Source organism: Musa acuminata, chromosome BXJ2-8 (assembly GCF_036884655.1).
Source record: "Musa acuminata AAA Group cultivar baxijiao chromosome BXJ2-8, Cavendish_Baxijiao_AAA, whole genome shotgun sequence".
In the NCBI taxonomy this organism is placed as follows: Eukaryota; Viridiplantae; Streptophyta; class Magnoliopsida; order Zingiberales; family Musaceae; genus Musa; species Musa acuminata.
In genome coordinates this window covers 44,072,538-44,096,854 of record NC_088345.1, presented here as the reverse complement: position 1 = coordinate 44,096,854, position 24,317 = coordinate 44,072,538, and the positions used below count along the sequence as shown (strand labels likewise).

At 40.3% G+C, this 24,317-nt stretch overlaps 4 protein-coding genes and 1 long non-coding RNA gene across 7 annotated transcripts; 1 reads left to right on the top strand and 4 right to left on the bottom strand.

The window, feature by feature from the left end:
* Positions 1 to 24: 24 nt before the first annotated feature.
* LOC103995109 (leucine-rich repeat extensin-like protein 6) lies at positions 25 to 1,376 on the bottom strand. The gene has a single exon (XM_009415622.3). The coding sequence runs from the start codon at positions 1,349 to 1,351 to the stop codon at positions 242 to 244; it is 1,110 nt and encodes a 369-aa protein (XP_009413897.3). The 5' UTR covers positions 1,352 to 1,376; the 3' UTR covers positions 25 to 241.
* Positions 1,377 to 11,078: 9,702 nt separating this feature from the next.
* Positions 11,079 to 11,718, bottom strand: LOC135618370 (uncharacterized). Its single transcript, XR_010488988.1, has 2 exons — positions 11,432 to 11,718; positions 11,079 to 11,324 (listed from the first exon to the last, which is right to left on the bottom strand). It is a non-coding gene; the product is annotated as an uncharacterized LOC135618370 (long non-coding RNA).
* A 775-nt stretch (positions 11,719 to 12,493) lies between these two features.
* Positions 12,494 to 17,706, top strand: LOC135619569 (PITH domain-containing protein At3g04780-like). Of its 2 annotated transcripts, none has more exons than XM_065121702.1 (8): positions 12,494 to 12,637; positions 12,730 to 12,816; positions 12,925 to 13,048; positions 14,631 to 14,679; positions 14,777 to 14,834; positions 14,955 to 15,001; positions 15,111 to 15,188; positions 17,426 to 17,706. In XM_065121702.1, the coding sequence occupies exons 1-8, from the start codon at positions 12,599 to 12,601 to the stop codon at positions 17,472 to 17,474; spliced, it is 531 nt and encodes a 176-aa protein (XP_064977774.1). In that variant the 5' UTR covers positions 12,494 to 12,598; the 3' UTR covers positions 17,475 to 17,706. The 2 variants fall into 2 exon arrangements, with proteins under 2 accessions (XP_064977774.1, XP_064977773.1); XM_065121701.1 differs by having other exon boundaries at positions 12,925 to 13,051.
* A 536-nt stretch (positions 17,707 to 18,242) lies between these two features.
* On the bottom strand, positions 18,243 to 19,847 carry LOC103995111 (protein LIFEGUARD 4-like). Of its 2 annotated transcripts, XM_009415624.3 has the most exons (4): positions 19,402 to 19,841; positions 19,185 to 19,298; positions 18,741 to 18,898; positions 18,283 to 18,662 (listed from the first exon to the last, which is right to left on the bottom strand). In XM_009415624.3, exons 1-4 carry the CDS (start codon positions 19,664 to 19,666, stop codon positions 18,465 to 18,467), a joined length of 735 nt encoding a protein of 244 aa, XP_009413899.2. In that variant the 5' UTR covers positions 19,667 to 19,841; the 3' UTR covers positions 18,283 to 18,464. The 2 variants fall into 2 exon arrangements, with proteins under 2 accessions (XP_018685745.1, XP_009413899.2); XM_018830200.2 differs by having other exon boundaries at positions 18,243 to 18,898; positions 19,402 to 19,847.
* A 433-nt stretch (positions 19,848 to 20,280) lies between these two features.
* Positions 20,281 to 23,336, bottom strand: LOC103995112 (protein LIFEGUARD 2). The gene is made up of 4 exons (XM_009415625.3): positions 22,890 to 23,336; positions 22,656 to 22,769; positions 20,858 to 21,015; positions 20,281 to 20,767 (listed from the first exon to the last, which is right to left on the bottom strand). The coding sequence occupies exons 1-4, from the start codon at positions 23,140 to 23,142 to the stop codon at positions 20,561 to 20,563; spliced, it is 732 nt and encodes a 243-aa protein (XP_009413900.2). The 5' UTR covers positions 23,143 to 23,336; the 3' UTR covers positions 20,281 to 20,560.
* Positions 23,337 to 24,317: the final 981 nt, after the last annotated feature.

Genomic DNA, 24,317 nt, shown 5'->3' with positions numbered 1-24,317 from the left:
ATCACACTTGGAAGCATGTGTTACTAAGTCGTACAAGACTATTCTTGCCAGAAATCACAAGAAATTACAGTCAACCCACAGCTTCGTACATCCGCAAGCAGCAGAAATAAGAAGAAGAAGAAGATGATGACTTACGTGAAGCCGCAACAGTACCGACACCCTTATTTCGATCTATCCACCAACGCCAACGACAATGCCAATACAACTCGATCGTAAACACAATCTCATGCACCATTCCACTCTAATAATGCACCGGCGGTGGAGGTGGCGCCATGCAGCCGTTGGCGTCACAGTGTACCGGCTTGGACGAGAACGCGATGCACTCCTCCTCCGACCTCTGGTGCGGCCGCTCTGGTATGCAGTTCTCCCGGTCGTCCCTACTCCGGACCACCTTCAAGCACCGCTCCGGCTCCCCGCAGAAATAGTTGTAGGAGTACGTGAAGTTTTTCAGCCTCGGCAGCTCGCATATGCTCTCCGGTATGTCGCCGGAGAGGTTGTTGTGCGCCACGTTCAGCTGCTCCAGCTTCCTCATCTCCCCGATGCTGTCCGGCAGCGGCCCCACGAGGTTGTTGAAGCTCACGTCGAACACCGTCAGATTCTTCAGCTTCCCGACGTCCTCCGGGATGCACGACGTGATGCTCGCGTTCAGCAGTATCAACTCGTTTAGGGTGTCGGCCAAGTCGGTGATGCTCCTCGGGAAGCAGCCACTGATCCGGTTGTTGGCCACCACGAGCACCGAGAGGGAGGAGTTGCCGATGCTGTCCGGCAGCGAGAACGCGAACTGGTTGTCGTTGAGGAACAGCGCGTCGAGCCTGAGGTCGAAGACCCGGCGGGGGACCTCGCCGCGGAACCTGTTGAAGCGGATGTCGAGGTACTTGAGCGACGGCAGGTGGAGCACCACGGCGGGGAACGGCCCCTGGAACCGGTTGTTGCTCACGTCGAGCTCGTAGAGGAGCTGGAGGCGCTCGAACGCCTCCGGGAGGCCGCCGTGGAAGCGATTGGAGTTGAGGTGGAGGAGCGCGAGGTCGGAGAGGAGGCCGAGGTCCTCGGGGAGCGTGCCGGCGATCCTGCCGTGGTTAAGGTCGACGCCGGCGACGGTGAGCTCGTGCCGGTCTTCGGGGGCCGGCGCGCAGAACACGCCGGTGTAGTTGCACACATGCGGGCCGCACCAGTCGAGAGTCAGGTTCTTGGGGTCGGCGGTGATGGCCTGCTTCCATGCTTGCAGGGCGACGTAGGCCTTCTCCAGCCTCGGGTTGATGGGCAAATAGTATTCTGATAGAGAGAGGAAGGGGAGGAAGAGGAGTAGAAGGATGCACACCAAGTCCTTGTGGAGGCTTGTAATGGTGGCCATGTTCTCTGCGAGTTGTGATGCTTGCGTTGAGACTATGTCTTGCAGCGTGTGTTGGGGTGTGGATATATATACACTGATACAGTACTTGCAGATTGACCATCCTTTTCTTTTGGGTTTGGTCCCATTGATGGGAGTACAATGTTGGAGGAGTGGTCCCTTCTGGTGAGAGAAAGTTTGCCTTTGTTCATTCTTGTGAGGACACAGCACACTGCCTAGAGGCATGGAATGAAAGATTTCCATGTCCAGCTTCTATGGGAAAACAAAGTGGAAGAGGAAAGGGAAGATTGAATTGTGGGTGTTACTCAAATTGCTACAATTCAATGTTGTGTTTGCTGACTAATTCTACTCTGCTAGATGTTCTCGACTTGTGGCTCTCACCAAATACACACGCCTTGGTTCCTATCTAAGCTTGAAGACAGCTTAAGAGTAATAATATATTGGATGCATACAAGTGTGGTGAAACTTTCAAGACTTTGGGCAATGTGATGTATAATGGACGATATCAGTATAGGCTCTGCTGGAATCTGCTAACATTTCAAAGAGCAACGAGTCCTATTCCAATGATCAGAGAGGAGTCGAAGAATCCATTCCGTTGATTTGTATCCGTTGCCAATGAGTGCAAGCATTGAGATGAAGCCTTCGACATGTGAGCTGAATCCATCTACGCCTTAAAGAGCCAAATGCAAGCACTCTGTTTGTGGATCTAACCAAGGTTTTCTCACAAGCTGTCTTGTTATTGAATCCCACAATCCTAGTTTCTCTTATGTGCTTCGTGCAACCCTGGTTCTTCTAACAAGAACTATTTTGGAAAATCCATCTGCAGGACTGAGCGAAGATCTACAGCAATGTTTGCAGCTCGATATTATCTTCTCGCCTATTCTTCAGCAGTCTACCGAGCTCGGATTACTGATGATCTATCTGAGGCATCTCAATGAACAAAACTACAGTTGTCTTGACTGTTGTCATGACAGCGATCAATTTGATGCTCTGGTTTTCTCTTAAAATCTTCACGAGGGAGCGATCCATTTGAAGCATCCACATCGATGTTGGTTTGAGCTTGAAATAGTGAAGAAAGTTGGCCAAATGCTTAAAGAGAATGTGATATGTCCTACAACAACAAACAAGGATAAACATGTTACATTCATCAACAACTACCGCAAATTCCTTTGATCTCTTCAAAGGTATTGTAGAGCATTCCATTATCCTACGTTATCTTGCTCTTTAATGGCATTAAGCAACCAGACCTCTCAACTTTTCGGCGAGCTAACCAAAGATCAGCATTCTACTTGCTGCAACCCGTTCTGTTGTTGGTACTGTCATCTTGTTGTTCTTGCAGAACTTTTCATGCTCTCGATTCAGAATTGCCTTCTAACTTGAGGAACTTTTGCTTGTTCATGATCTTCTTAGTCACTTCCTACGACAAACTGAACGAGAAGAACTGCTAATACTTATTCCTGAATCATACATTTCACATCTTCTGAACTGATATTTGCCTTTCGGTGCTGCTCCTCAGAAAGGCCACCGGCATTATCGAGTTTAGGCATAGTTTGGCTCATGATTTTGACAAGCATCATATGCAACTTCAGCTTCATCAAGCATGTGGTTCATCTTCAAGGAAAATTACTTGTGCCAGATAATAGTTCTTTAGACACCTTCTTGACAGCTGAAGAGAACCCATTCTCTGTCTCAAGTTGAATCATCCACACTTCCAGTTGCCATTCAATTTGATCTCCATCTAATTACGTCCTCTGCTGTTTTATCAATGCATGAAAGCTTCGATCAATTATGATCACCAAACAAATCTTACTGGTTGATGTTGCAGTCACTGAACTCATTCAAAATTTTGGAAGTAGGATCCTAAAGCTTCTTTACATCACCATAAATGATGTTTTACGATATCGAGCACAGAAAACTAAGCTCATTTGTCACATCAATAACCAGGATTTTCACTGCTGAGAGCCACTAGAGTAAATCATAAGCCAGAGTCTAATCTTTCTTGGATCAACATAATTGTGTTGTTTGATCATGTATTGTTGTCATGTCATCTTGTTTGGTACGCTTGTTGTAAGATTGATACTATTTGGTGGTCGATCCCTTTCCTTGCTTGGTCGGTGGGTTATTGCCTTCGTCTAAGCTTAAGATGGTATGTGACGGTGTGAGTGAGCCATTCAGGTTTTAATTTCTTGCTCTCTAAGGGACAATTAAGGCCAAAGACTTGGGGGTTTGTAAGCAATCCTTTTGCCACAGTCCTTTGAGCTTACTCTTCCTTTAGGTTCAACCTTCTGTTGGCTTTTCACAGTCTCTGTCTACCTTAGGCCTAGTGTCATTTTCAATCTATGTCTTCACTATTACATCAGGCTTCATGGTCTCATCTCTTTAGCAAAAGCAAAAAAGAAGCATCACTTTATTCTATGATCATCTTCTCCTTGTTTCTTTGGAATCCTCAACTCCTCAAAGCTTCGTTTCATTGGTGCCTGATTCAATGTCCAACTTGCTAATTGTCAGCTGTCTCATCAGGTTCAATTCCGATGGACATGTGATCAGCAAACAAGACCTTCTCAAGATCAGGGCATTGGTCCGAATGCGATACTCTTCGGTGATCGTGTTCGATCATTCACCGAAAAATCTCTTGCTGGATGATCATGATCAAGCATAATCTCAAAAGTGAAAGTTGGTCTAAAAGGTCAGGAAGCTAAGCTCTCATTTCATGACTAGATCAGATGGAGGCAAAACCCACAGACTCCAGTAAAGTAGATTGTTGGCATTGCCTGGTTTCTGATTTCTCTACTGGCCTAATGATGCGTTCTACCCTCTGAGATCAAAAGTAGGCATGACAAATGAATCTTATAAGATCTGGTGAGCTACTGAAACACAATTTACCCAATAATGGTAGAATGCAGAAGGCAATACGACAGTAATTCTTGATGAACAGGAAGTGATTTAGTGGTTCAGGTTGTAGACTACGTTTTTATGTTTGGCTTTTGCACTAACCTGTGCTAAATGTAATAAATAGGTTCTTCATCTTTCCTCTCGAGTTCAATGTTATCATCATGCTAATGGTTAAATGACGGAAATCGACTACAGTGGTATGTTTACAAGTTTTCGAATTTTAAGTTTATAAGGATGAATATGACAAGTACTAATTTTGGAGAGCTATACATATGAAGTTCTATATACATTTTTCTTTTTCTTTTTTAATAATGCCAGATAATGCAGATTGATATACCAGTCGAATTTGTTATCAGAGCATATATCAGAGATTTAAATCCATAATCAGATGCAGATGATCCCAGTTGTGGTTCAAAACATATCAAGACTTTTTTTTTTTTTTTTTTATCTATATGCTGAAGTGCTCAATAGTTGCAATACTAACTAATAACATTGACTTGGCTTGGGCATGATTAGTAAGAAAAAGTAATTATTAGGGAAAAATTATTATTGTTATCTTGGTCAACTCAATGTGATCCAAACTCATATGAGTATGATTATTTGAAGTATCTCCGAGGTGACTTCGAGGTGGAGGTGTCAAGCTCTCGAGATGAAAGTATTACGCTCCCCACGGTGAAAATATTGTGCTCCCGAGGTGAAAATATGATGCTCCTAAGGTGGCACTTGCACGAAAACTAGGGTTGAAGGAGATTTCCCGACCCGATCCCTCCAACACTCAAGTTAATAATATGAGGTTTTTAAATATGGGCTTGAGTAATTCAAGAAATGAGAGAATCCTCCTTATTTTCATATTTTTATATGGAGGGGAAGGAAGCTTGTAATGTTCTTCCTTGTCATAAAAGAAGAGAATGGAGTTTAGAATCATCTTCCTTATCATAAGGGGAGAGAAGTTCCTTGTCATAAAAGGAGAAGGGAGTTTAGAATCATCTTTCTTATCAAAAGAGAGAGAAGGAAGTTTGTAATTGTCTTTCTTGATGAGAAGAAAGCTTGTGATTGTCTTTCTTATCATAATAGATGAGAAGAAAGTTTATGATTATCTTTCTACTTTGAATCTTCATCTACGTAGGCAGATGGGTAGAGGGTGACTTGGATTTCATGTGTCAACTGATAGTAGATTTTCTATTATTTATCCCCCGTGAAGGCATGCTCCAATGCTCTCACGAGAGGGGTTTAAAGCGCATTAATTAGTTTATCTGATAGAGGAGTATTCGAGATCTTGTCTTGTAGGTTGGGATTTCCCAATTCAGGTGTTTCGAGCATGTTGGGCTTGTATTTTTACTATAATAGATTTTGGCATAGGTTGGGTTTTCCTAACTCACACATCTCGACATATTTGGCCTTGCACCTCCACCATAGTAGATTTATTTTAATGCGGGTTAGGTTTTTCTGACTCAAATATCTTGTAAGCATTTTGTCTTATGCCTTCTCTATAACGGATTTATCTTCATAAGTCAGGTTTTCTTGACTCATGCATCTCGACGCATTTGACTTTATGTCTCCGTTGTAGTAGATTTATCTTGGCGCAAGTCGAGTTTTTCTGACTTACGTGTCTCGAGCGTATTTGGTCTTACACCTCCATTGTAATGGATTTATCTTAGCACGGGTTGGGTTTACTAGTTACAGGTGCCGTGCAAACCACTAACGTCAGTGATGGCATGTGTGATACGTTGCACAATTTCTTTTGGTTATTATTATTATGATATTTTTTTACTTTATATTATGTGATAAATATATATTATGATGTCCTTGAATCTATGCAATAAAAATTAGATCATGATGAAATCATTATAATGAGACCAATTCACCTTTAAATATAAACCTTAAATATTCGTAGTCATAAGTTACTTGAGAAGAACATCAAGATAACTGGACAAATCGATGTGCTATATATCCGTCTATATGATAGTAGTCCTTTACCAGGGTCAATCGGATCGTGATGAATTCGATAACTATGAGATTCAGATTGAGAGACGAGTTCTGTAGGAGAATCCAATTAGAGTGAGACTCAGATAGATTCTGTATGGGCTTGACAACACCATATCCGATATATGATTTCTAAGATATTAAATATATGAGAGACTAGATATATGGTAACTGATGGTAGATATATCCAATGGATTAGATCTCATTGTACCGTTTAGGGGGCTATAGTATGGTGGCATAATATGTCCATAGTTGATAAGTTGAGTAAATTATTATAAAAATAATAATTCATAGAGTGAAAAGGAGTTCTGACAAGTGTAACTCATGACCAACTCGGTATTTAGCCTAGAGAGTCATACACATATAGTGGACAATGCGACGAATAAAGAATTAGATATGGGATATCTAGTACATCCCTATTTTAATTGATCCTTAGGAGAGACTCAATAGAGCTTAGAATGGTTATTGGATGGGGATCCAATATGCATTAAGCCATGAGTAATTGGATAGAGATCCAATATCTACTAAGAATAATCCATTAGTGTTAGTTAAATGAGGCTCTCTATAGATAGAAGTTGGGATTAAAATGGTTATAAGCTAGACCTCTATTGCTGGCAACCTCCTCATCTCCGCTCCTCTTCTTCCCCCAACCTCTCTAGTGCGAGAGGATAGCAAGAGGGACCAATCTCTCCTTGTGTGCTATTATGTGATGGTGCACAATCACGAGGAAAGAACATGCTACGCAAGAAAGTATGTCGTTACTGCGCTCATCATGTGGATCACAGTTAGAGAGGAGTTTACGAGAACTCATTTATCTGTAGACTAGGATATGTGATCTTATGGGATATATGAGTTTTCTTAGGTGAAAATATCTCACATCTTTCATGTAATTTTCGGTTTTGAGTTTTAAATTTTCAATCTTCACATGATTCAATAAGATTATTTTGATAAATCAGTTTTTGTTTTTATTTTTTATTGGGCATATGATATTCTCCAAGATTTCCCAACAGGGTTTTCTTAATACATGTCTTGGGTTCATTTAGCCTTACTTTCCACCATAGCAAATTTATTTTAATGCGGGTTGAGTTTTTCTAACTCCTACATCTTGGGTGCATTTGGCCTTGCACATTCACCATAGTAGATCTCTAATATTCTCACTATGGTAGGCTTTAAATCTTCTCCCTATCATGGTAGATTTCAATTCTCTTCTCCACCATATTATATTTCAAATTTTTTTTTGTCATGGCTAGCTTCGAATCTTCTCTCTGTCATAGTAGATTTCAAGTCTCTTCTCCGCTATAGTAGATCTCAAATCTTCTGGCTATGGAAAGCTGCAAATCTTCTTTCTTCAAATTCGTTCTCCGTCGTAGCGAATCTCAGATTTTCCTACCATGATAGGTTTCAAATCTTATTTTTGCTATGGCAGATTTCATATCCCTTCGTTGTCATAGCAGATCTCAAGTCTTCCCTACTATGGCGGGCTTCAAATCTTCTTTCTGCCATAGCATATTTCATGTCCTTCAAATCTTCAGATCTCCATCATACCACTATAATGGGCTTCAAATTTTCTTTCCATCGTAGTAGATTTCATATCCCTTCTCTATCATAGTTGATCTCAGATATTTCCACTATGACGGACTTCAAATCTTCTTTTCGTTATGATGGATTTCATATCCCTTCTTCGCTATAGCGGATATCAGGTCTTCCCACTATTGTGGGCTTCAAATCTTCTTTCCGTCATAGTGGATTTCATATACCTTTTCTGTCATAAAAGATCTCAGGTCTTCCCGCTATGATGGGCTTCAAATCTTCCTTTTACAATGGCAAATTCATGTCCCTTCTTTGCCATAGTAGATCTTGGGTCTTCTTGCCATGGCGGGCTTCAAATTTTTTTACCATCATAGTAGTTTTCAGGTCCTCCAATCATGGTAGGCTTTAAGTTCTCCCTCCGCCATAGTGGATTTTGGGTCCTCCCCCCACTATGGATGATATCAATTTTGATCGACACATAATGGCACTCTCCACAAGAGATGTCGCGATGAATCTTATCGCTAATGATGGTCTTGGAGGCAAATCAGAGGTTAAGTTGATCGATGAGTGCTTGTACCCAACTCTTCTTCTTCGAGACAGATAGCGATTGTGATAGTTGAAATTCTATGGAAAACATCAAAGTCTCTTCCATAGTGAGCATAGGGTATAGAAGGTTGTCCTACATGATGTAAACAAAGATCACCCGGAGGAACTGACCATCGAACTTCTCACCATTGAGGGTGATGGGACCCTATAGGCTCTCCCGCATGATGCAGTTCGTGAGGGCATTGATTAGGGTGAGCCTACCAGAGCCGTTCGTCCTAAGCATCATGAAGATCTCCCCTTCCCCCACCTTGCTAAAGAATTCAACAGTGTCTCGATCCTAAAGATCGCCTCCAGTGGCTCGAGACCGATAGCGGGTTCAATGGCAAGGCTATTTTTGCATAAGAGTGATAGCTTATGGTGCTTCTTCACACTGTACGAGATATCAGTAGAGATAAGAATAAAGGAGAAGTAGGCAAAAGGCCAAGTGGTCGTCAACGTCACCTCCAAGGGTGAAGTCATCGAACTCGAGGATGTGGTGCTTTAGAAAGGCATAGCCATCGCTCTCGATGATGTCACCACTATGAGTGTCATTAACATGCTTGAAGAGTTGGCCAAGGGTGATGGACTTGCCACTACCATCACCTCCGAAGTCTTAGTTAGTGTTAGCTCGGAGGCTATATGATGAAGAGCTGGACGAGGGTGATTGACTTGCCGTCGTTGTTGCCTTCGGAGTCATGGTTGGTATTAGCTTGGGGGTTGTGAGCTAGTCGAGGGTGATAAACTTGCCACCACCATCACCTCCAAAGTCTTGGTTGGCATTTGCTTGGGGGCTATGAGATGAAGAGCTGGCTGAGAGTGATGGACTTGCTACCACTGTCACCTTCGGAGTCTTGGGAGCTATGGTGGTCGAGCAAGCCGTCATTGCTAATGTCCTTGGCCAACCATCGGGGCGGCTTGCCAGTCAAATAAAGATAACTTATCCACAAACTGGGGCATGGTATCACTTCACCATCCATTTTGATCTTGTTGGAGTCTCTTATTAGGTTAGTTGGGGCAATAGCAGAATAATAGCTTGCATCATGTTTATCAGCATCTGTACCTACTAAGCGAGGTTCAGGAACACCATGACGGGAACGAGCAAGTGGCTCAAGTTCGTCCCTGGGGGTGAGGGGCCTAAGTCATTAAACAAATACTAGTACCTCATCGATATTTGTGCTAAGGTGAGTGTATCCACATATGGGAAGGATGGCAATTGCCCCCCTTTAGCAAACGTTTGTTGACATCATGCCCTCCTTCTAATGCTAAACTATTAAGGGAAAATATCGTTGATGTTTTAGTCAACCTAACATGATCTAGACCCATGTGTATAGAATTATCCAAAGTATCTCTGAGGTAGCTCTAAGGTAAATTCGAGGTGACTCCGAGATGGATCTAAGGTGGCTTCAAGGTGAATACGAGATAAATCCAATGTGGCTCCGAGATAGCTCTAAGGTGGCTCTAAGGTCGAGGTGTCAAGCTCTCAAGGTAGAAGTATTATGCTCTCAGTATTGCACTCCCAATATAACACTTACACGATGACCAATGTTAAGAGAGGTTTCCCGACTTGATCCTTTCGACACTCAAGTTAATAATTTGATGTCTCTAAATGTGGACTCGAGTAGTTTAACAAAGGGGAGAATCTTTTTTTTTTTTATTTAGAATATATTTTTATATCTTGAAGGAGAGGAAAGAAGTTTGTGATATCTTTTTTATCGTAAAGGAAGATAATGAAATTTAAGATTATCTTACTTATCATAAAAAAAAATTATGATTTTCTTTCTTACCAATGGGAAGAAAGACTAATGATTACCTTCTTGCTTTTGTTCACAAAGGTGAAGAGCCTAACAAGATGACTTGGTTTTATATACATTTGAGAAACATTAAAATTAGTTCTCCAGCTATTTTTTCTTTGAGAATTAAAAATGCCAAAGCAAGAGATTGCAGGAGGGCAATAGCTTAATTATCAGTTTAGACATTAACAAAGTGCCACACTTAAGAATTGAGAGAATCTTGACCAATGAATGAGTTGGTGGTGTGTTGGGATCCAAGATCCAAACTACCAAGGTTGGTACATTGAACATGAGATAAGTCATCACTTGTTTTCTTTGGTCATCTTCACCTGCCCCCAGATTGTTTCAAGCTTAACTCAACTATAAATTTCCATCTCCTGTTACTCTGCTGTCTTGTGAAGCATCTTCTGATAGAATATTGAGTTTGATTACAACTTGTTACCACTTTAGGATGGATATATCACACATTGGTTCTTGCACAGAGAGGACTTGAACAATGAATGAAATGTTGAATCCACAATCTGCTTTGATACCCATGATAAAACATGGGGTTGACTGGGGTAGATTAATGCAAGAGATTTCTCTACTATACAAGTAATCTTGTCAAAAATTACAGTCAATTCAAGATCTAATCCAATTTGGTCCCATTCAAACCCCTAATGAATATAAAAATATTTTGGCACACTAAAACATTCTATATCATGTAGTAAATCACACTAAAGGTTCATTTTTTTTTATCTGTTTTGAGTTAGAGGCACAAGAGAAAACACAACCAGAAAGGCCGCAATGCCTTCATATTACTAATGAATCCATCAGAGAGAACACAGCATGACAAAGTCTAGGCTTATCTCATGAACTATTGGGGTAAAACTAAAGATCTTTCCAGGAATTACCAGACTTCATCATATAAACACTTGAGAGAGAGAGAGAGAGAGAGAGAGAGCACAAGGTAAAAAGTAATTGGAGATACTTAGAAGAGGAATCAAGTAACTCAAAAGCCTACATGGAATTCAAATCCTTTACATCTTAGGAACAAAAGCTTGCTCAGGTACCTTGGCCTAAGAGCTGCTTCAAAAATTCTCACATGCAGATACATCAACAGCAGCTACAGGACATACTTGACATGGCCAGAAATGATGAACTCCTGTTGCAGCAACATCCCATACATGCTAACCAAACCAGTGCTTGCAACCCCTCTGTCCATGCTTGAGATGAGCAACACAATAGGGAGCTCAGTTAACTCCAAATTCAAGCCCAAAGATGCTCAAAACTCAACAGGAGGGTTTTGCTTAAACTTCATCACCTGTAGGCATTGTAGGTGGACAGACAATTCCACCTGTGCATCCACTGTATCAAATCAATAGTAATTTGAAGAGACAAGAGCGAAATCTAGCCATCAGTGAAGCTACGTAATGGGGCACATTACAATCCATCTTCTTGTGTTTCCCTTCTGCTATCAGTGAGGCGGCAGCGGCAGCGGCAGACGGTGGTGGAAGATCGGATGAGGAAGCAAGTGATTGGAGGAGGAAGTGGCGATGATGCAATTGATGCGTACTCTCGATATGTGGAATCCACATGAAACCCGTAAAGCTTCTGTTGCCCACAATTTGAGATCCAAGACGTAGGACTTGTATCATCCAATATTTAGAGGTGTCAATTATAATTTATTACCCACAAGCATAAAGACAAATAATGACAAAGATGGAAATGAATGATATTTTTTATTATCCATACGAGTATCTGATGGGGACGGAGGAATCATGATCTATCCATCCCCGTCTAGTTTATATTATTATATTATATTATATTATATTATATTATATTATGTTATATATTTAATATTAAAAATATAAATATAAATATATTTGGTTGAATGGACTGTGAATTAATTATTAATAATATTATTAATCAATTGTGAGCATAGAAATTGAAAAGATAGGATTAATGAAGAAAATTATCAATTTATAAATTTATTTAGATAGATATATTTAAATATATTTATAATAGAGAAAATTATTTTTATTATTATTTTATATTTATTTAGTTATAATTATATTTGGATATATTTGATTATGTTTATTATACTTGACTATATTTATATTTAAATATTATTATGACGCTTAAACTTTATCAATATTTATTATTATCATTTATAAATTTTAATATTATTAGTTGTTTATAATAATTTAATTATTTTAATTATGAAGAGCCCATGAATTCTTCCCCCTTATTCGGCGATAGGATGAGAGAGAGAGAGAGAGAGAGAGAGAGGAATGAGATTTAAGACAGGGCGGGGAGTTATTCCACTTCCACAATTCAAAAAGGGTTCGTAGCTAATCGGGTTTCGGGTATTAGACCCGTTAATTTGTCTAGTTTCGACACCCTTTAAAGCCGTTCGAGCATCACCTACCCCCCTCTCTCTCTCTCTTTTTCTCGCCTCCGAGAGGTACCTTCCTCTGCGTTCTTGGCAATGGCTTCGGTCGTCTCCTCCGTGATCCCAAGAGGCCAGGTAACTCTCCCGATCAAGAGCCCTAGTTTCCTCTCCCGATCGCCACCCTAAATCCGTCTTCTTCTGCTTCCTCTTCCTTTCTTTGTCTCAAGGTGGATCTCGTCGATTTCGTGGATTGGAGCGGCGTCGAGTGCCTCAACCAGACAACGAGCCACCCGATCGCCAATGCCTTGAAGCAGGTGATCCATCGATATGTGGCAGCTCTCTTCCCACTCGAGTCCTATACCGTTTCTATGTTTCCTATGGGATCTTCTTTTCTGATTGTTTTGCTTCTCTGTCCATCTTAGGGTTACAGGGATGATGATGGTCTGCATCTGGAGAGCGATGCGGATGAGCAGCTTTTGATTTATGTTCCTTTCACCCAAGTGATCAAGCTGCACTCGGCTGTAATCACGGGCCCGGAGGAGGAAGGTGGTCTTGATTTGTCTGTTTTGGTCTTGCAGAATTAGTCTGTTGTTTTTCAATAGGGTAGAAACTATACAATAATTTTATGGATAGGAAGAGTAATTAGTAATTAATGATGGTGATTGAACTGTTCGTGGAGAGATTTGATGAAGTATCTTTCAGTTCCAAGTAGCAAAAGTCATAAACAAAATCAATATAAAATGGATTAAGAAATGGTTCAAAACTTTTCATTCCTCGTTTCCAAAATTATGAGCTTCAACATATCTACCATCTTATTCTGTATCTATTTTTGGGATACACAATAAAACGGCCATAAAAAATGGTTCGAGCGGTTGTAAAATACTATCGATTGTTAAATAAATAAACGACGGCTAATATATTTTAAAATATTCAATATTAGATTAAATCAATGACGTGTGTCATTTTATAAGTAAAAGGAGACATTTTTAGTTTTTCCTCTTCCAAATTCTAATATAAACTTTTATTAATTGTTTCTTTGGTAATTTCTATCAGAATATAGCACTACCTTGATTATATGTTTTGATATGTTGCACTATTTTTTCATCTTATTTGCTATGATGATGAACAATTGTTCCTTTTGGATGTTAAGATGCACTTTGATATATGTGGCTTCAGTTGCTTGATGTTGCTACTTGCCAACCCTAGGATACACCCTAACCTATGTAACAGAATCACGATTATATCCTTGTCCCTCTCCACCTCCATGTGTGTGTGTGTGTGTGTGTGTGTAGTGGTTTAACACTCAATACACTGTAGGCACCAGGTACCATATCGATCTGCCTTTTAATCCATGCTCAGCATTTTGTCTCTTCAGATATTCATCTGAAATTTTATCAGTCCAATGGTACCTTGCTTTGCCCCATTTTATATAGTGCAACAAACATAAAAGTTCCATGTGAGCCTTGTTCAGCTTGGGTTTGTTGAGGGCTTTTTGCCACATTCCCAAAGGTCTGCTGCATTGTTCAGGGTCCCTGAGCAGCCGAACTCTTCTGAATATGATTTGGGTGCAAAACTAGTAGATGTTTACACCCTAAGAGAGCCCCAGAAATATTTTTGTGCCTGACCCGTACCATTCAATTTAATTTGAGATAGTTGTAATTAAGCCAGCATGAGGTATCCTAATATATGTTCTGAGTGTCACTTACTACTTGTGTTTCATCTGCTAATTGAACTCCATTACAAATTAAGCTGTAAGTTAAATGACATAGTTTTCAGGAGATGTATAAGATCCGGTATGTTACATATGTTCTCTAGGACAAGTTCATCTCAAGAGGGAAACATTATGATGATTGTTTCCTAGTTATACATGTTCCTGTTTTCATATTAATGTACTTCCTTCATTTTATTTCAAAGAAATGTGTAAAAGATGTCATCCTTGCCTGTGTGACATCCATGTGCTACATTACACGAGGCATGAGAGAGTGAATTTCACTTCCTCAAGGATCTCAAATGGATGGGCTCACATAAGTGCCAATTCCTTCTTGAATCTGTGCTTCTTGTATCTTCTGTTGCGTTAATTATTAAAAAATAAAATGTCAATTGCTGAAGCTCCAGTTTGTATTATCAGGTCCCAAGACAGTAAAACTCTTTGCAAACAAAGAGCACATGGGCTTCAGGTATGCTATATAGCTTCAGAAATATCCATGCCATCAACATTGCAAGTTCCATTATTTCTAAGTTGCACTGTTTGTTTGATGCTTTGGTAAATTGCAGTAATGTTAATGACTATCCACCTAGTGACTCCCTTAATCTATCACCTGATAATCTTAAGGTATAGTTCATCTGTTTTGTCCTTGAAATCCTTTTTTCTCTACCTTATTTATTCTTATGTGTAAATCTGATATGATTTTGTTGGTAAATAATTTATGCTATTGCTTTGTTTCATTTCCAGGAGGTGCCTGTTACGTTGAAGTATGTCAAGTTTCAAAATGTTCGCAGGTAAACATATTTTGAGGCTATTTGCATATCTTTTTAGCTGATAACATTTTCTGTAGATGCACAAACAAGCACATGCTTGTCTTGTCTCATTTAAGTTATATTTTACCAGCTTAACGATTTTTATCGAGGACAATCAAGCTGATGGTGATGTCACAAAAGTTCAGAAGATTGCTCTGTTTGGAACAACGTAAGTACACACATAATTTGCACAATATTCTTTCCTGTGATGGCTTAATTTTGGTCTTCTTTTAGATGTCTAATTACTCAATACTGTAGAAATATTGGCGTAAAATAAATAACTTACATATTGCTTCTGACCATGCATCATTAACACTGGTTGGAAACCTAGTCATGGTTTATGTAAGGTCATTAGACCACTAATGGTTCCCTGTCCATCATCCTCCATAAAAGTCTAGGTCAACATTTTGGCAGCCAGGTCACATCTGGAACAGAAGGTCAAGGTAACATCTTACTTTTTTATGAGTAGCCCTGTATAAGTAAATGATCTGACTTATAATGTTGTGAACCTGCAATAGGACTCATACCAATAAACAATAAGGAATTCATAACTGTTGTAGTTAGGTAGTTACATACCTTAGTTAATCTTTTAATTTCACACACGGTAAATATTTTTCTTAACAACCTAAAAGACTAAAATCCAAACTATTCCCAGTGTTATCGAAATGGGGTTATTCTCTGTCGTACCACAACAAAATTGAAAGAATGACTAAACAAGTCATCACTAACACATGGCTTACATTTAGAGGTTGTATATATGATTCAATTCATCTCTTGCTATCAGAGTGTTCATTCTATATTCAGTGAGCTTTGTGGTTGAATCAGCAAACCTGAGTGTATATTGACTATTCAAGGTCACCATTGTTGGATCTAGTGCCTAAGTGGCACAAACCCCCAAAACCATGGGGCACCCACGTCGTGGGGTAACTGGAGAGCTCAAGGAGGCCTAGTTACTTTGTTAATTACAGATAGAAGGAACCATACCAAACATAAACATCCCATGCGTTGTACATGGTTTATGTATATGCATGTATATGCTCTATCAAGTTTGGTGCAAATCCATGAAGGTGCTAGCTAGCTACCAGACTTTGTCAAAACATGTAAACATGGTTTACATGTTTCGAGATTTTTTGCAGTGACTTCAATAGGCGCTCGGGCGCTTGCCTAGGTGCTCGGGCGAGGCAAGACGAGGTGAGGCCCGAGCATCTCGCTTCATTTCCAGGCGGCGCGCTTCAAAGAAGTGCCGCCCGGGCGCTCGCCCGAACCCAAGTGTCGGGCGCTTCGGTGCTTTAGTTGGTTCAATCGAACCAACTAATATTAGCCTTCCTCTCACGACTTCCTAACCCTAACGCTGCTTGCCGCTCCCGCTGCTCACTGCTACTGTTGTCGCTACCACTGTCGTCGCTCACCGCTTCTGCTGCCGCTCGCCGATGTCACTGCTACCGCTACCACTGTTGCTGCTCTCGCTGTTGCTACCGCTGCCACTATCGTCGCTTACCGCTCTTGCTATCGTTGCTCTCAATCAGCAGCCTCGATCTTTATCTTACTCACACTCTTCTAACTTTGATAATATACTGTTAATAGTATATTAACAGTATATTGCTAATTGTATACTAGTAATAGTATTTTTATTTATTAGATTAATAATATATTATTTTGATTTTAATACTATTAATTTTTATTTATTTGAAATTATTGTTATTGTTTTGAATTTTGAGACTTTTTGTTAATGTGATATTATGATTTTACAAGATTTTTTTAATTTAATATCATATTTTATTTAAATATTTATATTTATTAATTATATTTTTTATTTTTTTATTTTTTAGCACCTTACTTTGCTCGGGCGAGTGCGGAGTGCCAAGTGCCTTAGGCATTTTTGGACCTTGATGCATTTTGGCGCCTAGCGTTTTTTAAATCACTAATTTCTTGTATCATTCTTCATTCAAGACTTGATAGTTGTACAAGCAGAACCTGAAACATCATCTTAAGACCAACCCAAAGGTTCTTGGTCATATTTAGTGGATTGTATCATCTGAAACACCCAGCAAATGGGTTTAACTAACAGAGTCTACGTGTCAAATCTAGTTGACGTTATCTTAGTGACGTCATACAAACTATTAGATGCGACACCTTGTCAAAACTGTTTTATTCATAGTGATCTCAGGTTGCAAGGACGAAGAGTGGTCCTTTAGAAACAAGGAATACTTATCGAATGGTACATGTAACTTTGTTGCTTAGTTATCCTGGGACGAGAAAACCATCCTCATTGTTGTCATATATAAAGGTGAGCTATGTGCCTATGCATACACTGTATGTGTATATTTAAGTCATGTATATCTAGGGATCTATGCCAACCATTTTAGATTATTAATCTGTATTGCCTTTTATTTTGTGTGCTTGTAGGGTGGACACAACAAACATGAAAGATTTGAAAAAGATAGAAGAGCACTAAAAGATACTACTGTGTTCCACCAATCATGTGAGGTTGAATTATATGACATCGTAAACAACCGGCAAACTTCCTTTTTACCACCAGCAGGAAACATTAACAGATTAGATGAGGTCTTCGTCGTAGCTTCTCTAGAATGCTGCTTGTACTGCTTATGATACTGGTTCAAGATGACTTGAGATTCTTAATGTTACACATTACCTTATTTTTGTGGAGTTGAGAATCATTTCTGAGAGATGGGCTTCATTTCTAAATTCCATTGGCTCTCTGCCTTTTTTTGATTGTGCTGTGATCAAGTATTTCCGAGTAGGATCATGTGTTTTCAATGTGATCTTTCTGGTGATTATACGAGTATGTCATTTATGATCTTCAACTTCTCGTCAGATTTTGTTGCCAATAACAAAAAATCTTTACTGGTTGGCTAAATTAGTTGTTGGATGAAGTTTCGAATCTTTCGATCGGTTTGATATCATATGATACTCTAAACATTTAAAGAACACGGAAAAAGGCTCAAATCCCTCTTAGACCACCAATACTTCACACTCAGGTTGTACAAATAGTCGAGAAACCTAACCAGTAACTTATGATGCATTTTGATTGATGCCTATAATGGTTTGGTGCATTTAATCTGTGTTGCTGCTGCATGCAAGATTCGTAGTCACATCAAGAACCGCAGGAGGAATGTAAGAATAAGGTTATACTAATTAGGGCTATCATAATCTATAGTTGAATAGTTTTCGATCGTGTAGTCCAAATTTTGTTGTATTTCTTAGCAACGTTAGACTAATCCTTACTCCAAATATATATCGATATCTATGTAGACAAACGTCCAAGAACAAGGAAGACACACAGTTGAAGACCTCAATTAACCACAGGCGACCGACTCCTCGGCCTGGTCTGGTGGCATCTCAATCCGAGGGTGGGTTCAACCTTATTGTCTCCAACACACAAATCGAAGTCCGCCGATGGTGGGTGGGCCGATACAAACTCGCATCAGTCTTCCATGGTGCTGAGCAACGCCAAGAAGAGATTGATGATGTCTAGGTAGAGCGAGATGGCGGCACACACGTACTGGTCGTAGCTGTGTCGCTTGATCAGGTTGTCGGTGTCGTAGATGATGAAGCCGGCGAAGACCACCGCCGAAATGCACCCGAACACCCTCGTCGTGATCGTTCCCATCGGAAACAACACCTGCTCAGGTAGGCTCAAGCCGTATACATAGAGAAACGAGAATAAGTCGGCGACATGGAGAACTGCGCTACTCCTAACCTGGATGAGCGAGAAGATGGTCAGTGCAAGGAGAGCCGCAAACAAGAACGGACCGAGGAAGCTGAAGTCGTGGCCTCTCTTGGCCGCCCAGAATGTGTAGAGAGTGAGACCCCCAACCACCGCAGCTGTTAGGGTTGCAGCTTCCAGTATAGCCGTGCCTGTGCATGAGTTACAAGCATATCAAGCGGAAGCAGCATGAAGAACAACAACGTCGTTGCTATTAGGACCTTTAGGTAGATCAATAAATTCTCTGTAATTGTATTATATTTTCTTATGCCTTCATTCGCACTGAATGAATAATCGAAAACCATAGAATTTGTCTTCCAAATTATAGCCAATATCCAAAATCCAACATGCGGGAAGACCAATGATTTGACATCAGAAGAGCATGACGGCTTCTCGTATACGTATACGTAGGCAATAGAGGAAGATGATGCTGATTACCTCCTCGAGTCGTGCATGCCAATCCAACAGCGAAGCCGATGCAGACGGTGAAGAGGACGAGGAGGACAAAGTTGATGGGGTGGCGCTCGCTGAAGTACATCATCGGAAGCATTACTGTTCCATTTCAAGAGAGGAGCAATAGGAAGAAGCGCCGTCATCGAACACGGAATGGGGGAGGAGAAGGAATCCAATCGATCTTGAAACTTGACGTACGTACCCAAGAACGGCAAGATCATAATGGCGACGCCGGCCGCGAACGAGGCGGTCGAGCGGTCGAGGAGGAAGTCGCGGACCGGAGCGATTAAGTTGATGGCCGCCGCGACGCCGATGGTGATCACGATCTGGAGGGCGACGATGGTGTAGACCTTGCGGATGAACGCCCACCGCAGCTGCGGGCTCTCCATCATGTTGGGGTACAGCGACGCCCCACCGCCGGCGGCAGCGCCCCCTGCCTCGACGTCCCATCCCCTCCAATCCTTCATCTCGCCGATTCTATTGTTTGGACCGAGAGGAGGAAGGAAGGAAGGCGACAAGAGGCAGGCGAAGAGAGAAAGAGAAGGAGAGTGACAGAAAAAGAGGAGGTTAACGGAAGGTGGCGAGGATGAGAGGCGTTGGCTTCCTGCATGGATTTAGGGGATACGAACGTACTGTATTCACCGCCACCCCGTCCGTTGACCGGAATTTTGCTGCAAGTAATTATTTGTATTTGCCAAATGAGTAATATTAATAAAATCATAAATTAAATATTTAGAAAATTTTAAATTGTTAATCTTAAATGAAAAGATGTTTCGAGTTGACACCTCCTCCAAAGCACAGACTGTAGGATTAGTACCAACTTACGAAATCATGCAGTGGCCATAATCCAAAGTTTTGCCCTAAATTTTGATCTTCATTGCATTAGAATACAAAATGATACACTTTTTCTTATTGTATTTGGGAAAATGGATTAATGTACACAATCTCTTCATTTTATATTTTCATCTAACGATATAAAGTTAATCTGACAAGAGACCATTCAGGGAGAAAAAAGCATAGAATCCTGGATGTTCTGGAAATTTGGTTTAGAATCACAAGCAGCCTTCTCAATCAGATCATATAAGCATAAACAATCTGGAATCAGATTCCGGAAGCAATCACTTTGAGGTGCCAATAAATGTTCTTAGAAACCTCACATCAACTAGTGTAAACAACTTTTACTCACGACACATTATCTTAGTTCTGCTGGATCTAACAAAGAAAAAGCAGTAGATAACACATGTTGCCGATTAACATACAGTATGGTGCATCATGTGCCTTACATAATATGTACGCTAAGCTCATTGATATGTGCCAAACAGATACATTTTACTTTGTTGAATGGTGGAGCATGTGGTTTCTCAACTATCAGCAGCCCTGAGCAAAGTAAGCAATGAAAGGAACAGATTGATGACGTCGAGGTAAAGAGAAACAGCTGCCCAGACATACTGATCGTAGGTAAAGCGCTTGATGAGGTTGTCAGTGTCGTATATGATGTAGCCAGAGAAGATTATTGCTCCTAGCCCACCGTATATCATGACCGAAATTTTTCCAAGCGGAAATAGAATCTGCAAGATGAAGATGTGCACAGATGAGTTGTGGAAGAATGAGAACTCTAACAAAATGCAAAAGCAACTGAATAGAATGGCAACCATTACCTGTATGAGACCAAAAACCAGCAATACCAAGACAGCAGCAAAAAGGAAGGGGCCAAGGAAGTTGAAGTCATGGCCCCTCCGAGCAGCCCAGAATGTGTACAGAGTGAGACTGACCACCACCACCGTAGTGAGGATAGCGGCTTCCAAAATGACTTTTCCTGTTTGCAGTTGAGGAATCTCAGTCTCTAAATCAAGTCATCCTTTCATGTTCTTGATGAGGTTTCAAGTGTCATATAAGGAGCGAAAGACTAGACTAGATAATTAGAAATATCAATAGTGAAATTGGACAGGCGACAGAAAAAGAGATAGGGCAGCTACAAAAATAAAAATGACCAAACAAGAACCAAACAGGAAGAATCTGTTGGTTATAAATATCATTACTTCCCCCACGATCAAATAAATGCAGACCATTTTCAAAGGTGGTGTCAGGGTGTACATTCGTTTTATGACATTTTCTTTTTAAAGCGTGTCTCATATGTCATGATGGATCACAATCACTACCCTCTTTTGACAGAGGCTTCCTGACTTAAATCTCATCCTTTCATGTTTGCTTACACATCATTAAATCCTTGTTAATGTTCTTTGTAAATTAGCAATTGCTTTTAACTCAAAGCACATTGATGTGGCATGTCTTGATAGGCCATCGATGCTTCTAGGAAACGCCATCAAAAACAAGGTTCCTCAAACCAAGGTTTTAAATATTGGTCAGATTAATATGTATGAACGAATATTAAATAGTAAGCACAAGTACCAGATCATATAGATCAATACTGCCAGACATTTAATTATTATTTTTTTTTTTTGGGGGGGGTAAAGCTGGGCATTGTAGGTTAGAATACTACTTGGTAAGCCAATATTGTATTGGTCAAACCAATTGTTGAAACAGAGAGCAGATCTAGACTTCAAACCTTGCCACAAATATATATATATATGAATAATAAGACTTCAAATTCTTAGGAGAGAAGAAAGCATAAGTACAACGGAATCATTTATAAAGAATGGGTCTCTTTCCAACTAAGTCCAGTGTGGCCACTTCCTACTTAAAAGTTGTATGTATGTCCCTCCAAAGCTTGGCTTATAAACAAAGCATTATCGGAGAACAACATCTTTGAACTGTTCTTAAAGCAAGAATAACTCACCACTGGAAAATCATAGTTGACACTATTGGAATATTTCATACCTAAACTGTGCTTTGGATTCTAGAAAAATGTTCCACAAGAGTACAACTTGCAAGATAATTCTCCTTAATTTCTCCGCCAACCAATGCTGATATAGATATCACTACAGTGAAAAGTCAAGATAATTCTTACCACATAAGAAAGAACAATTCTTCCAAATCTATTCGGCATTTTTTATCCTTATCTAAAGGGTATAGGACAACAGGAACCTCAGAACTTAAAACTTCCAATATAATCTCAAGGTTGGTGACATTATCTTTCAACCATCTAATAACAAACCCAAACCGATATTGCCCAAGAAATATCCTTGTAAAATAGAAGGGTATCGACAACCAGAAAACCTAAAATGACATGAAAAGCTATTTTCAACTTAGAACATAAGAATTAAAATTACAAGTACGAATCACAATATAATTACTCCAAATCCCCAAAATTTTATTAATCAGGATCATCAATAGAGTAACTTAGTTCAAAAAGTTTTCAACACTAATGTAAAAGCAAACTAAAAATTTTACTCCAATATCAAGTAAAAATGATTTCAAAAAGGGCCTTTTGATAATTTAAACTAGGTTTAGGGATTTCTTGCACCAGTAGAGGAAGACTAAGAGTTCGAATATTACCACTCGTGAATGCGCAACTCATCCCGACGGCGAAGCTTATCGACAACGTAAACAATCCAAGGAGAAGAAGATTCACAGGATGCCGCTCTCGGTAGATGTACAAAGGACACAGAACTGCAGAGTTTCCAACCAAAAATAGAACCATAAATTCCAAGAACAAGAAAACACAACGGAAAAGAATCAAAGCCTAATCAAGCAACGAATAGAAACGAAGGAAAGGGTAGATAAATATACGGATGAATGGCAGGATGATGAGAAAGATGTAGAGGCCCAATCCGGCACTGGAGGAGACGAAGAAGTGGGAGATGGATTTGACAGAGACGACGACGGCGGCCACGGCCGCCGTCAGCGCCAACTGGACGGTGAGGATCATGTAGATCTTCCTGATGAACGCCCACCGGAGATCCGGGCTCTCGATCATGCCCGGATACAGCGCACTCGGCCCGCCGGACTCCAAGTCCACGCGCTTGGTGTACTTCGGCCACATCCTGTCGGATCCCGCTGCGAGATCGAACTAGCTTGGGGCTTCGACGAGGGATCGAGAAAACACTCGATCTTTGGTTCTAGGGTCTGAGGACTCTGATTCAAACGCGAGAGAGAGAGAGAGAGGGGTCAATCGAATTCGAAAGGAGAAGTAAACGAGGCGGCGAAATCGTCTCTTAAGAACACCACCAATAGACGTCCATTGGTCGACATGATTGAGTCGGGGGGCAACTATGCATCAAAATAACCGCTGCCCAGGACACACACCATCGTATAACGCCCTTCGAATGGTTGCTAGTGTTAATCTATGAGGAGCCGACGAATCACTAGAGGCTAAATTTGATGTTTCCTGTTGAATGACTACAGCGAGTTGACAATATTTTTGGCTTCGGATGGAAGTTTTTAAAACTTCTAAAAATAATTACCAGTAATTATTCTGTTTAAAAAAGTATTCATCACGCACTTTAATCTCAAAAAATATAAATATTTTTTTAATGTTGGAAGAGTAGAAGGACTTGGTGTTTGGCGTCAACAAAGAAGTCACTGATGCGTGCGCATCAAACTGCATCTTTCATATTATTATCCCAATTAAATCCTGATACATCAACTAAAATTTAGATGATAAATATATTGAAATCACATATAAATATGTACGTATTCGAAAAAGAAAACACTTGGTTTAGGTTACCTGCTTCCGCGAAAGCCGCCCACCGACCCGAGTGATGAATGGACGAGAGGCGGAGGCCGCACACGGGACCCACAAGGGATGATCGGAGTCCGAAACTGCCTCGAACGCCGATATTAAGCGGCTTCTGAACGGACTCGATTCCTCGAGGTACAATCTGACGGTCCAAACTCCACGATGCGGTGATTGAGGCGAATCTGCGGTACGTATTTCCGCGGGCTCACCGACCATCTCGTCGTTCACGACACTGCGGCGATGATAGGTGACGAGTAGGTGCTGACGAGGATCACACTGTGTGATCATGGAACTCAATCTCGTGCGTTATCCATTTTTTGTATTTTATTATTAAAAATTATTTTATGCATATGAGGGTTAGGCAGTATTCCATTTTATTATTATTTTATTATTATTTTTTTATTTTATTATTATTATTATTATTATTATTATTATTATTATTATTATAATTATATATATATATATATATATATATATAT